Source organism: Grammomys surdaster, unplaced genomic scaffold (assembly GCF_004785775.1).
Source record: "Grammomys surdaster isolate TR1022 unplaced genomic scaffold, NIH_TR_1.0 127, whole genome shotgun sequence".
In the NCBI taxonomy this organism is placed as follows: Eukaryota; Metazoa; Chordata; class Mammalia; order Rodentia; family Muridae; genus Grammomys; species Grammomys surdaster.
The window spans coordinates 9,670,148-9,683,971 of record NW_021604585.1 but is presented as its reverse complement, the minus strand read 5'-3'; the positions used below and the strand labels follow the sequence as shown (position 1 = coordinate 9,683,971).

The 13,824-nt window shown below is 42.2% G+C and overlaps 1 protein-coding gene across 2 annotated transcripts in view; it reads left to right on the top strand.

Annotated features, from left to right (window-relative positions):
- Dcaf5 (DDB1 and CUL4 associated factor 5) overlaps positions 1 to 13,824 on the top strand; it is a 101,053-nt gene that overhangs the window by 64,279 nt on the left and 22,950 nt on the right. For both annotated transcript variants that reach the window (XM_028789248.1, XM_028789252.1), the window contains exon 7: positions 8,423 to 8,489. In XM_028789248.1, the coding sequence (XP_028645081.1) occupies positions 8,423 to 8,489 (67 nt within the window). The remainder of the gene's footprint in view (positions 1 to 8,422; positions 8,490 to 13,824) is intronic.

Here is a 13,824-nt window from a genome sequence, read left to right as displayed (position 1 = left end):
GGAGAAAGACTAGGCACTGATGCCATTTGGTTAATGGCTCTTCAGACAAAACCTGGCTTTCCAAACTGAATTTCCACCAATTCTTGCCTGCAAGGAAGGCAGGCTACTTGCCTATAGCAGCAGCTGCTGATTGGGACAGAGCATTGTAACATTTTTCTTCCCTACTGCATATTTGAGTATTATTGGCTTCTGTTGTGGTATATTTCTTTATTAACATATTTTCCCTACTCATACCTCATAAAGTTTGGTTATTAATAAACCAAAGAATTCCAGGAGTTTAATATAGCTGAAATGGGAAGCAATCCAAAACAAGAATAATATAACTTTATATGCAGAACTAATATTCTTCTTATGGGTATACATATGCATATATACTCCTGGTCTGTGTGTGGATATGCGTATATGCTGCTCCTCTGGATGTGAACACACATACATGCTCCTCCTCTGGACATACATATGCATATACAGTCTTCCTTTGGGTATGCGTATGGGTAAGTTTTCATTCAAAGCCAGTGTAATTCGGTTTGTCTTATCACCAGTTAGATCTGTGGCTTGCCCATTTCAGAAGAAAACTTGTTCTATTGCTTTAGATAACATGGCAGGTAGTACTATACTGTAGATGGCAAAATCAGACTTGTATTTATACAGCTTGCAAACCTTTCTCTAGAAATGACCTCTAAAGAGTCTCTCACATATACTCGCTTATTTTTCCCCTTCTGACAAAGGTCAGAGGAACTAAAGAGCTGTGTTTAATTGAATAAAAATACTTGTTTCTCTTCTTACTGATCCTGGCCACAGAGCCATCTGGTTTTTCTAGCCTCGTCAATACAGCTAATTAGACAGACGTGCCATTTACTGGGGAATAATCAATTAGTGTGGAAGGAACCTTTGGAGGGAACACAGTTGATCAGCACACATAAACTAGGAACTGATTGGTATGTTTCCTTCAGTAGATGTTGGGGAATATTGAGAGCTATGCAGACATGCACACACACACAGACACACACACACACACACACACATACATACACGCACACACACACACACATATATTTTTGTGTGCCTGTCTTTTCACCCATCCATCCATCTACATAATTGTCAAAAGAGAAGCAAGAGATTTTTCTTTTACCAAAGGGCTTGTTGAGACCTATTCTGAGTATTAATTGGACTGTGTCTGGTGGATGGCTTATACCTTTTGAATTTTTTTCCTTTTAACTCAGATAGGAAATCATTTTTTGTTTATAACTATATTTCTGAACTTACATTGTGGCTGCTAGGAATTTATCTGTACTCCAGATAGTCCTTTGAAATCATTTTTTTCTACAGTCAGCCTAATTTAGATCTTTCTCTGAACATTTAGTACATTAAGTGTGTGTGTGTGTGTGTGTGTGTGTGTGTGTGTGTGTGTGTGTATGCACGTATGTATGTTTGTCTTCGATGATTCTTGGGTGATATTCTCAGCTAGTAAAAGCACCTTGCAGACAGAAGCATTTCTAGACAAAGTGTTAAGAACTGAAGAGGAGCTCTAGAAAGATGGTGTCTTAGTTCCTTTTCTGTTGCAGTGCTAACACACCATGACCAGGACACCGTATAAAAGAAAGAGATTCGTGTGTCTTACAGTTTACGAGGGTTAGAGCTCTTGATGGTATTATGGAAGAATCTCTTGATTCACAGGTAGTAGGGCCAAAGGAGAAAGAGGGAGGGAAGAGAGAGAGCTTAACAAGCCCACAGTGACACACTTCTTTCAAAAGGACCACATGTCTTAGTCCTTTTCAAATAGTTCTCCCAACTGGGGACCAAGTATTCAACTATAGGAGTGTATGGAGGCTGTTTTTGTTCAAACCATTACAAATAACTCAGTGGTTAAGAGCGCTTGTTGTTCTTGTAGAAGGCCCAGGTTCAAGTCCTAGCACCCATGTGGTAGCTCACAACCATCTGCAACTTCAGTTCCAGGGGATCTGATGCATGCACATGGTATATTTACATAGTGCAGGTCAAACATTTGTATACATAAATTTTAAAACACTTTTAAATGAAAGAGATGAAAAAGTAGGGGCTGCAGAAATGGCTCAGTGGTTAAAAGCACATCTTGTTCTTTCAGAAGACCTGAGTTCAGTTCCCATCACCAATAGCAGGCAGCTCATAGTCACCTGTAATTCCAGCTCTGGCCTCCAGGCCCTGCACTCACACATAGACATTATGTATGTATGTATGTATGTATGTATGTATGTATGTATGTATGTGTCTATGTGTCTATGTGTGTGTATATACACACACACACACGTAGTGTACTAAATGTTCAAAGATCTAAATATATAATTATATTCTATATTTATATATATTTTTATTATATATATGTATATATATTAGTTTAAAAGAGAGAAATGAAGAAATGGTCAGGAGTTATTGGTATGAACATCACGTTTTATCACAGCACCAGAGAGTAAAAAGTATCGCCCAAATGACTGTTTCCTTACTGGTTAGCAGGCTGACAGAGTGTGAGGGCAGGCAAGCCCATGCCACTCCCTGCGTGGTAATCTTCTTATGACATCCATTATGAAGGAGTGATTGTTGAGCTCCTTTACTTGGTCAAGTTAGTATCTGTGTGCTGACAGTGGGTTAGGTTAAACTTCCCTGTGAACTGCGAAATGAGTCATTGTGGGGACAACTGCTAAGCTTTGATACTAGTTAGAAAGAGATTGTGGAGAATACAGACCACACAGCCCGTGCTCATTGTTGTTGTCCTACTAGCCCAAAGGCTGGACAAAGTATGTCTCCTTTTCCCCAAGGTAGTATATGATTCTCCTTTACCTCAGTTCTAAGTATTCGGGAGAAATGGGGACACTGTTGCCCACATACTGTATTTGAAACAGTCTTTCTCTGGCATCTTCTTGTTCTATTCCACCTAACAAGGTAAAGGCTTCTAAGAACTGAGATTTTAGGGGTTTGTTGTTTGTTTTGAGAAAGAATCTCTTTATGTAGCGCAGGCTGGCCTCAAACTCACATAGATCTGCCTACCTCTGCCTCCTGAGTTCTGGGATTAAATGTGTATGCCATTATGCCTGGCAGGAACTGAGGGTTTTTGGGGGGTGGGGTTATTATTATTATTACTATTATTATTATTATTTTAAATTCTGCTCACTGCCCTCATCCCAGTCACCCCCTCCCACAAGTCTTCTCCCCATCTTCCCTCCCCTTCTCCTCTGAGCAGGTAGGGGTCCCTCCCTGGGACATCAAGTCTCTGAGAATCCAGGCACATCCTCTCCCGCTGAGGCCAAGACAAGGCAGCCCAGCTAGAACATATCCCATTTATAGGGCAACAGCTTTTTGGGATAACCCTTCTTCCAGTTCTTCAGGACCCATATGAAAACCAAGCTGCACTACTGCTACATATGTGCGGGAGGTCTAGGTCCAGCCCGTGTATGCTCTTTGGCAGTGATGTTTGCAAATTACTGTGAGTTTTACAAGAGGATTGAGACAAGAGATCTGCTAGCTCCAAGCCCGCCTAGGCTATCTAGTGAGACACGGTCTCAAACAGAGGTGGAGAAGGATGGGGGTGGGGACAGAGAAAAAAAATAAAGTCACAAGATGAGGAGTACAAGGCCAGCCTGGGCTGTGTAAGACTCCTTAAAAAATACAGCAAACAGCCGGGCGGTGGTGGGGCACGCCTTTAATCCCAGCACTTGGGAGGCAGAGGCAGTTGGATTTCTGAGTTCGAGAGTTCAAGGCTAGCCTGGTCTACAGAGTGAGTTCCAGGACAGCCAGGGCTACACACAGAAACCCTGTCTCGAAAAACAACAACAACAAAAAAAAACAAAAACAAAAAAAGAAAAAAAATACGGCAAACCAAAACAGTTTTTAAAAACCCAATTGAAATTAGGTGTCAAGTTATATCAGAGCTGGGGAGATAGCTAGGTTGGTGAACTGTAAGCATGAGGACCCAGTTTCAACATCCCCAATACACACATTATCCGGAATCTATGAGGAAAACTGGGTCATGGTGGCCCAATCTTGTAATCCCAGTGATATGGAAAAAAGAAATACCAATAGAGAGAGAAAGAGAGAGGAGGGAGGGACGGGGACGGAAGGGGGGGGGGGAGGGAATTAGATTTTTGCTTTATGAAATTCAGTTTTATAGTTTAGTACAAATAATTATGAGTGTTGCTGAGAGCATGTACTGTCGCTTTCTCTGGGGAGTGACTGGCGTTAGAGCTCTTCTGTCTTTTTTTTCTTCAGTGTCCACAGCGGAATGCTTAGAGAGAGCACAGCAGGACGTCAGTGCTTTGAGCACTAACCGCTGGCAGGCCTCACTAAGTCTGAGCTTTCAACCAAGCCAGACTTAGGAGGAAGTTCTACTCCCTGTGGCCCACTTGGGGTAATCTTCTACACAGCTTTGAAAAAATTTGGAGCGTAATGGCAAAGCCCAGAGATGGCAAGTTCAAGGCCAGCCCGGCAAGCTAGTAAGACCCAGGCTCAGAACAAGTTTTACAAAGGCCCAGAGGAGTACAGTTCAGAGGGAGCTCCCGCTTAGCATGGGCAGAGCCATGCTCACTGGCACCTCATTTGTTGCCTTTTACTTTGTTGTGCGACATGATCTGACTTTGTAGCCCAGGCTGGCCTAGAACTCGTTATAGTTTAAGGTAGGATCTTCCTCATTCAAGCCTTTTGCCTCAAAGCCTTCTGAATACTTGGATTACGGATTTGAGCCACTACATACAGTTTGCTGCTTTATATTTTAAATATCCCAGAATTCTCTGCCCCTTTTTGGAATAGTCTTCTCTCAGATATCCACATAATTCGCTCCCTCATTTCCTTCAGGGCTTTGCTCAAAATGCCATTTTATCAGAGAAGCCTTCTGTGTCCACCTTACATAAATGGAAAGAAACCACCCCAAGCACCCCCAGCTTCTCTATCCGGATGATTCCCTTTTCTGTAACGTTTACCCGCACTGGGAATCTCACGTATATATTCTTGTTTCTTGTTGCTAACATTGCTCCCCTTCCCCACATTATATGTGTATAGTTTTACCCCACTCAAGAAGAGGATAGCTCCATGAGAGCAGGGAAGGCTCTCTTTTTCGAATTTCTCTATTTCCTTCCCTAGAGCAGTGCTCAACACATAGTAGACACTCAATAAATATTTGTTTAAAGAATAAAAGAATGAACTCATTTTTATTTCAGGCTCTCACAGTTAACAGTATTCCAGGCAGCCAACTGTTAATGTTGGCAGGAATCCAAAAGCCAACCACTAAATGCCATAACTGAATTCCTCGGGGCATCTTGTAATTCCAGTGTTGGTGAGCACTTACCCGATCTGACTAGATGTCAGTGGGTAGAAACACACACATACACACATACACACACACACACACACACACACACACACACACACACACACACCCCGCCCTGGAAGTTATCCCGAGCAGTTCACTCCTAGTAGATGGAAGAGAAGTTTTAAGGGAAGAGCTGTGAGAGCTGGCTTTATCCCCAAAAGCATTTAAAGCATTCCAGGCATTTTCTGAGTTTAAGGAGCTATCATATCACAGCCAGCAGACTTAACTCTGTGGGAACAGTTTCTTCCTTCTAAGGCTGTCTTCTGAGTCAGCGTTCTGTCTGGACAGCCAGCCCTTTAACGTTCCTGGGCTCTGCCCCAGTGAGTACTAAGTAATTAGGAAAGTACTGATCCTTCAGTAAAGTAAGACTTCTGATAAGTATAGCCTTGTAGTATTGTTTTTAGTATGCATTTTTTTGTTTATTTAGGTTGGTGAGGTTTGGAGAGAGGGAGAGAAGAATTCGATATCAGGTTTACGGCTTCTTTTAAATAGAACAAGAAACAATGAGATTGACTAGCAAGTTTTGTACATACATACATACATACATACATACATACATACATGTAATTAGTAGATGAGTCTTTTGTGTTCTGGGTCCCTCCCTCTGTCTTAATAAAGGTTTGGTTTTCAGGTGCAGCTAATTCTTTGGAAATGCAGTAGCAACAGCAGAGCAGGGTAGTGTGGAAGACAAAGGAACACCTATGCTCCCAGCAGTTTGAGTTTGCCCTTGATGGGGAAGCTGTAGAGCACAAACACCCGTGTTCTTCTGCTGGGAACACGAGAACATGGGCCTGCTCACAGCAGCCTTTGGTTGAGGGCTGCTCCTGTGCAGCACTCACTTCTTGGCGCAACCTGCAGACGACAGGCTTGGGGGAGAGAGAGAGAGAGAGAGAGAGAGAGAGAGAGAGAGAGAGAGAGAGAGACAGAGAGAGCGCCTTTGGCAGAGATAAGGAGGCTGGCAGTAGGCAGTCAGGCAGAAGGCAGCTCAAGGGGTGGGGAGCTACACTGTATGAACCTGTAGGCTAAAGAACAGCCATTGGTGTCTCTGTGGCCCTCATGACTTCGTCTGAAGTTAGTAGCCTCATGCTCATGGTGATGTTGTTTGAACTCTTCTAGGAATTGCCAAGCCCTATATTCTCTTAATGGAACCTGGCAACTTGTACACCTACATGTTTTGTATTTTTTACTTGTTGTAAGCCCCTTGGGAATCTGGTCATTTTACACACCCAGAACAGAATAGCTGGCATATGAGCCAAGCTCTGAGTTAATATGTAGTGAGTAAATCGTTTCTGTTAAACTCCTGGGCTCCTGAATTCCAACTTCCGAACTGCAGGGAGACTTTTTACTGTAACAGATACCTTTGAATTTCCCAGTCTTGAGCACATTTACATAGTGATTTGTCAACCACGTAAGTGTAGATTAGTGACAATAAGGTCACATTGGGTTCTACCATTCATTTTAGAGAACAACCAGCCTGGCTCTCATTTAGCAGGTAAAGATGCTGAGCTATTTCACCACAGTGTCTTACCCCTAAACGACAGAACTGTAAACTTCTTACTCATATTGCCCCCTACTCATAGTTCTTAAGATATTTCTCAAAGACTAGTAAAGAGTTTTTAAAATCATTCCGAGTATTGAACCTACACTCATACACTAATGAAGCACTCGATCACTGAGCTACACCCAGTCCTGCCCATTGAGTTCTAAATGGTCCAGAAAGACTGTGTGCCTGTTAGGCTTAAACTAGAAGTTCACGATGTCTTGAGAAAACTATAGACCTTTCTTTTTCTGGAGAAAATAAGCAGATGGAGTAAAAATACACAAGTAATTTTGACCTCAAGTTAGAGTAAACCAGTTTTGTCAATATCTGGAAATAAGTGAACTGCTCAAGTTGCTTCTTGTTGCTGTTCACTCATAAACGCAGTGTATTTATGAGTCTAATGAAATGGCTTAGATCTAGCAATAAGACCCCATTTCAGACCAGGAGATTTGAAGCTGCCACACAAAAAGACATCTTTTACTTCCTAAAAAGGTATCGCTTATGCTCTTATCATGGTTAGGTTGGAGGTAGCCGGCTGCTCCAGGATGTCAGAGAGATGCAGAGACGTTTAGGATACTTGACCTCAGAGATCTCTATGAAGATGCGAATTTTTATTTTCTACATTTTTTTGTTTGTTTGTTTTTTCGAGACAGGGTTTCTCTGTGTAGCCCTGGCTGTCCTGGAACTCATTCCGTAGACCAGGCTAGCCTCGAACCCTCAAACTATTTTCTACATTTTTAAAAATTGTGACACAGATATTATCTGAGATTTTCCATGTAAAAATACTAGGTTTGAGCTGGGTGTATACGTACATGCCTATAATCTTAATACTCAGGAAAGTGAAACAGGAGAATTACAAGATCAAGTTCAGCCTTGGCTACCTAGTAATACCCAATCTCTCTCTCTCTCTCTCTCTCTCACACACACACAGACACACACACACACACACAAAGTATGCTTTAGGAGCTGAGGTACAATTCAGTAGCATGATGTTTTACACATACAAGGTCCTGGGTTCAATTCTTACTGTCCCTCTAACTTTTAATTTAAAGATGTACAGTTGTGGGGCTGTTGATGGCTCAGAAAGTAAAGGTGGTTGCTTCCCAACCTGATGACTTGAGCTATTCTCCTCAGGACCCACATAGTAGAAGGAGAGAACAAATATCCACACGTTGCCTTCAGACCTCCACACAAGTGCATGGTATGCATGTACAAAAATAAAATAAATGAAAAAGTTAGAAAGAAGTTCTTTTAATGTACAGAGAGGGAGAAAGAGAGACACGGAGACGGAGCCCTGGAGACGGAGCCACAGCCACGATGCACATGATCTGTTCTTCCTCTCTTCCCCTCCTCTGTGGGATCTGGGGTCCGGCAGGTTTCAGGCTTACACTGCAGTTACTTCTGCCCACTCAGCCATCTTGATGGTCCTCGTGGTTTTTTGTTTGTTTGTTGACTTTTTTTTAATTCTCTTTACAGAATGATATAAGTAATTGAATAATTGCCTTTCCAATTATAAAATAATATATAAAATGTCTCTTTTGTTCCAACAGTATATCCTTTCAGGCTCTGATGACTTCAACCTGTACATGTGGAAGATTCCTGCAGATCCAGAAGCAGGTGAGTGTGTCCCAGTGTAGATGTGTCAATTCAGTTGTCTCTTGGCATATATCATGCAGTTCCTAGAGAGAACACTATTACAGTAGATGACTATACTTCTTTAAAAGTAATTTTTTAGATTCTTATTTTATGTATATGAATGTTTTTCCTGTTTATGAATATATGTGTGCCACATGTGTGTCTGCTGTGCTCGGGAGTGAGATCCCTTGTTGTCTGGTGTGCTCGGGAGTGAGGTCCCTTGTTGTCTGGTGTGCTCGGGAGTGAGGTCCCTTGTTGCTGGAGTCACAGATGGTTGTAAGCTACTGTGTGGCTGCTGGGAACCAAACCTGTGTCCTCTGCAAAAGCAACAGTGCTAATTGCTGAGCCTTCTCTCCAGCCCCCTATACTTCTTTCTTTTAATATAAGCAGTTTATCAGAAAACATCCAAGGGAATTTTGAAAACAAAGATTAGAAGTCAGGTCATTTACACATTGTCTTATCTGGCATAAAGGATACTTCGATATTTGTCCCTCCTAAGAACTTCCTTTTTTTTTTTTTGGTTTTTCGAGACAGGGTTTCTCTGTGTAGCCCTGGCTGTCCTGGAACTCACTCTGTAGACCAGGCTAGCCTCGAACTCTCGAACTCAGAAATCCACCTGCCTCTGCCTCCCAAGTGCTGGGATTAAAGCCGTGTGCCACAATCGCCCGGCAAGAACTTCCTTTTTTAAAAGTTTTATTTTACATTTGTTTGAGTATGTGTGTGTGTACACACATGTGTGCATGCACATTAGCCATGGTACATGTATGGAGGTTAGAGGACAATTAATTTGCCAGAGTCAGTTTTCTCTTTCCACTGTGTGGGCCAGGATTGGACAGCAAGAGTGTTCACCCGCTGAGTCACAGTGCCATTCCCAGAACCTTCCCTGCTTTCATTTATGGGAGAGGTTGATGTAGCTTCGAAAAACAGGGTTTCACTATGTATTCCAGACTAACTAGCCTGGGATTCTGAGAGTGTTGTTTATGTCCTTCTTAAAGTCCTCTATCATCATCATTAGAAGTGATTTTAAATCTGAGTCTTGCTTTCCTGGTGATATGGGGAATTCAGGACTTTCTAATGTGGGAGAACTAGGTTCTAATGATGCCAAGTACCCTGGGCTGCTGATGCTTCTGTTCTTGCACTTGCCTCTCGCCATCTGGATCTCCTTAGTGCTACCTGCCTTGTCTGTGACTGGAGCCTGTCTTTCCTATTATCTTGGTTGTGTCAGAACTGTGTGGGGTGGGTGTTACTACTGGAGTTAGAGCTGGGGCCTAAGATCTGCTCAGTGCTCGGGTGCAGACGGGAAGGAACCAGTGTTCCAGGCCAGGAGTGAGTCCCAGTGGGTCCCAGTTACTCCCTGTTTGGGGTGGGTGTTGCTGTCTTCTTACCTAAGATACTGCCAGGGTTAGAGCTCCTGGGAGGCCCGCTTCCTCTGGGATATGTGAGATTGTTGCAGAGCTGCCGCCCGGGATCTGCTCAGTGCTCGGGCTAGCCTGGAATTCTGAATCCTCCTGCCTCAGCATTCAGATTGCTGAGATTCTAAGTGTGTGTCACTATACCCTACTCCTAAAAATCCTTCTTTAGACCTTAGGAATCTCCTTTATCTCCTTTGTATCTTGTTTCAAAGGATTTCTCAAGACACTTTAAACTGATTTTAAGTGTCTGTGTGTGTGTGTGTCTGTGTGTGTGTGTGTATGTGTGTGTGTGTAGGTGTGTGCACATGAGCATCAGTACCGCTGGAGGCCAGAGACCTTAGATCATTTGGAGCTGGGAACAAAACGCCAGACCTCTATAAGAACAGGAAGTACTCTTGACTGCAGAGCCATCTCTGCAGCCCTGGCATTTTTTTGTTTTGTGTTTTTATATTGCTGTTAAATGCTTTTCCTCATATATCGCATATCCTGCTTGTTGTTTTATGCATGGTTGGTTAGGGCCTTGCCTTCTCTTGGTCTGTATGGTGATGTTGACTAAAGGAGAGTTTCTCTGAGGATGGGCAGGTGTGTTTCTTGAGGTTTGATAATCTCAGACATCAGATAACCATTTCTGTATCTGCTCTAGATAGTAGTATTCTGACAAAGGCCCATAGTTTTCCATAAGTTGGAGCATTTAAGTTTTCAACCTAATTTTTTTAAAGATTGATTCATCATATTGAATTGTGTTTTGCCTTCATATTTATCTGGTCTGTGCACCATATGTGTGCTCGGTGGTCATGGAGGTCAGAAGAGGGCATCACAGGCCCAGGAACTGGAGTTACAGATGGTTGTAAGTCATGTAGGTGCTGGGAATCAAACTTGGGTCCTCTGCAAGACCAACAGAACTCTTAACTGTTGAGCAGTCTCTCCAGCCACTCAAATCTCATTTTTAAAATAATGCCATCATCACCTATTTAATGTTACCTAATGCTACAAAAACTTATTTGAGAACAGCTCAACTTAGCCATCTGCAGTGGGTGATACATGGATGGTATCAAACTGGAAAATGGCCATCAGAAAAATAGCAGAGGACTCTGCCTTGTGTATGACACAAATTATGTCTAGTGCACATTCAGAGTTGAGGCTTTTTTTTTTTTTTTACTTTGTTTCTGAATGAATAACATCACTATCAAACTTTAAACAGAGGTAGGGATGGGGTGTGTCTAGTTGCCGTGGTCTAGTTACTAAATAAGTTATAAGCACTTCCTTCTGGAATTTGGAAGTGTGGAGAAGCAGCTCTCCCTCAAGCACAGCCACATGTGGCAACAGTCTACCAGATGTGGCAAGCAGAGCAAACTCTGTTAAAGTTTTTTTCTGGCTCAGGTTTCCTACCTCCACAGATCATAGATTGAGTAACTGAGAAATACCTTTGTGTTTAATTGTCTTTTACCTGACTTGCAGTGTTTTGATTGTTAAGCCACTGTAAGGTTTAGAGTAGAAAATAGACCACCCCGCTCCCTTTCTGGAGCTCTTCTTGGCCGTCTTTTCACACTTGTATAAAAGAAAAATGGAGAATAGCAACAGAATGGGAGGATTTTTGTTTTTTTTGGTTTGGTTGTTGTTTTTTTGGTTGGGTTTTTGTTGTTGTTTATTTTGGTTTTGGGATATCCTCCTAAGTCCCTTGTGTACTACCTTGGGCTTGAGCCTCAGTGTACCAGGCCTACAATACCAGAATAACACAAACGGGGTGAATTAAAAGATACAAATTTTAAAAGGAGGGGGGATGTTCACGGGGAGGAAATGGGGAAAGGGAATGACATCTGAAATGTAAATAAATACAATATCCAATTTTTTAAAAAAGAAAAGAAAAGAAAAACATGACACTAAATTATCGAAATCACCATCATTACTAACTCATGTGAATACTTCGCATTTTAAAGCAATTTTAATTGTTTTAAATTACTAGAATTACAATTGGTTTTAAAACCATGCCTCAGCATTTTGAAATTTAGAAACTCTGTTAAGACCAGTGTTTCTGGGGGCATGGACTGTGTCAGGAGGGCCTGGGAGGAGACGGGGCTGTAATCTGGATGTACAGTGAATAAATAAATTAATTAATGGAAAAAAAAAGAAAAAAGAGGTACACATTTTAAAGCTAGGCATTGTGGCACATATTTTTAATCCCAGCATTCAGGAGGCACTGTTCAGTGCCAACCTGGCCTACATAGCAGGTTCAGGACAGTCAGGGCTATATAAAGAGACCCTATTCCAAAAAACAAAACCAAACAAAAAAACTCACAAATGTATTCCCTCATATTTCTGAAACCTGAAAGGTCAAAGTGCCACCAGTAGATTGTGCTTCTCTCTCTGACTTGAAGAGACGGCCTTTGCCTTTTTCCTCACTTTTCTCTATGCACATACACCTCTGATAATTCCTCCTCCTCTTGCAGGATAGATCTCACAGCCCCTTTGAGATATTCTTCAAAGATGGATTATTTTATAGTTCCTCAAGGAACTGAGGTTGGCTCTGACTTCTCTCTGAGTCTGTCCTGTCTCTGTGTAACAGTTAATCTAATTAGTGGATTCCGAAGATGTCGTCAGACTGGCCAAGGAAGTCTTTGCCCTGTAGATTTTAAAATGTGCTGGATGGTGATCCAAAAAGCACACCCAAGGCGAGAGAGACACGTTTAGTTCCCAGTCCTGGGAGGCAGAGGCAGGTGGATCTCTGTGAATTCCAGATCAGACAACTAAATAATGAGACCCTATCTTAAAAATAATGACAGACCGGAAAGTGTGTCAAGTTTCAGATAAGCCACAGGCCCCACATCTACTGCAGTTACAGTTGAACAGGCCAGAAGCCATCATTTCTATACTGGATTTCTCTGTTTGCAAGGGCAGGGTCATATGGTTTCCTTCTTGTTGGTCTCAGGAGCTGGTAGCTGAGGGCTTTGCTCTCACTCTCTGTGTCTTCCAGCACTACATCATATCACAGAAAGTCATTTCCTTTCATCATCATCTTGGTCTCCATGTAATGAAAGTACCTTTTGCAGTTATTTTTAGTAAGCCTTGACTCACTCGGGAGCCCAGCCTTGCCACCACTACTCTGACAGACCCACCCACATTCTCTCACGTGTGAGCTTTCTTCTTCTTCTGGGCATTCTCCTTCTTTTTCTCTACTTCTACTATTCTTATAATTAAATTATTTTTATTAAAGTAATGTGTGTAATTTTTTAAATCAAATAATTATTTAGAACTTAAGACAACCTTTTCTACTTTGCCCTATAACAGCTTATAATTTATAATTTGTTCATTTAGTTGTTTAATGTTTTTGTTGTTGTGTTTTGGAGGAGGGTTTTCATTTTTTTTGTTTTCAAGACAGGGTTTCTCTGTGTAGCCCTGGCTGTCTTGGAACTGGCTGTGTAGACCAGGCTGGCCTCGAACTCAGAGATCCACCTGCCTCTACCTCCCAAGTGCTGGGATTAAAGGCGTGCGCCACCACCACCCACTTTATTGGTTTAGTTTTAGACAGGATCTCACTGCCTGCCTGCTGGCCCGCTAGCGCTGGCTGGCCTGGAACTTGCTATTCACCTTAATTCTTTTACACAGAAACTATTTGATGGACAGTTAAAATGTGTCTGTAATGGCCAGCAAGATGGCTCAGCTAACAGCAGTGCTTGTGTATAGGCCTAAGGCCTGATTTTAATCCCCAGATCCCACAGGATAACAGGAGACAAATTCATCTTCTGACCCCTCTACCCAGAGTGCTGTGAGAAGAGTAAGTCCACACCCATTCATGCATACATACATACACATGCACACACAAGCACACACACACACACGAGTAAGCCCACACTCATTTACACACACACACATATATATACATACTCACATGAGAATAAACCCACGCT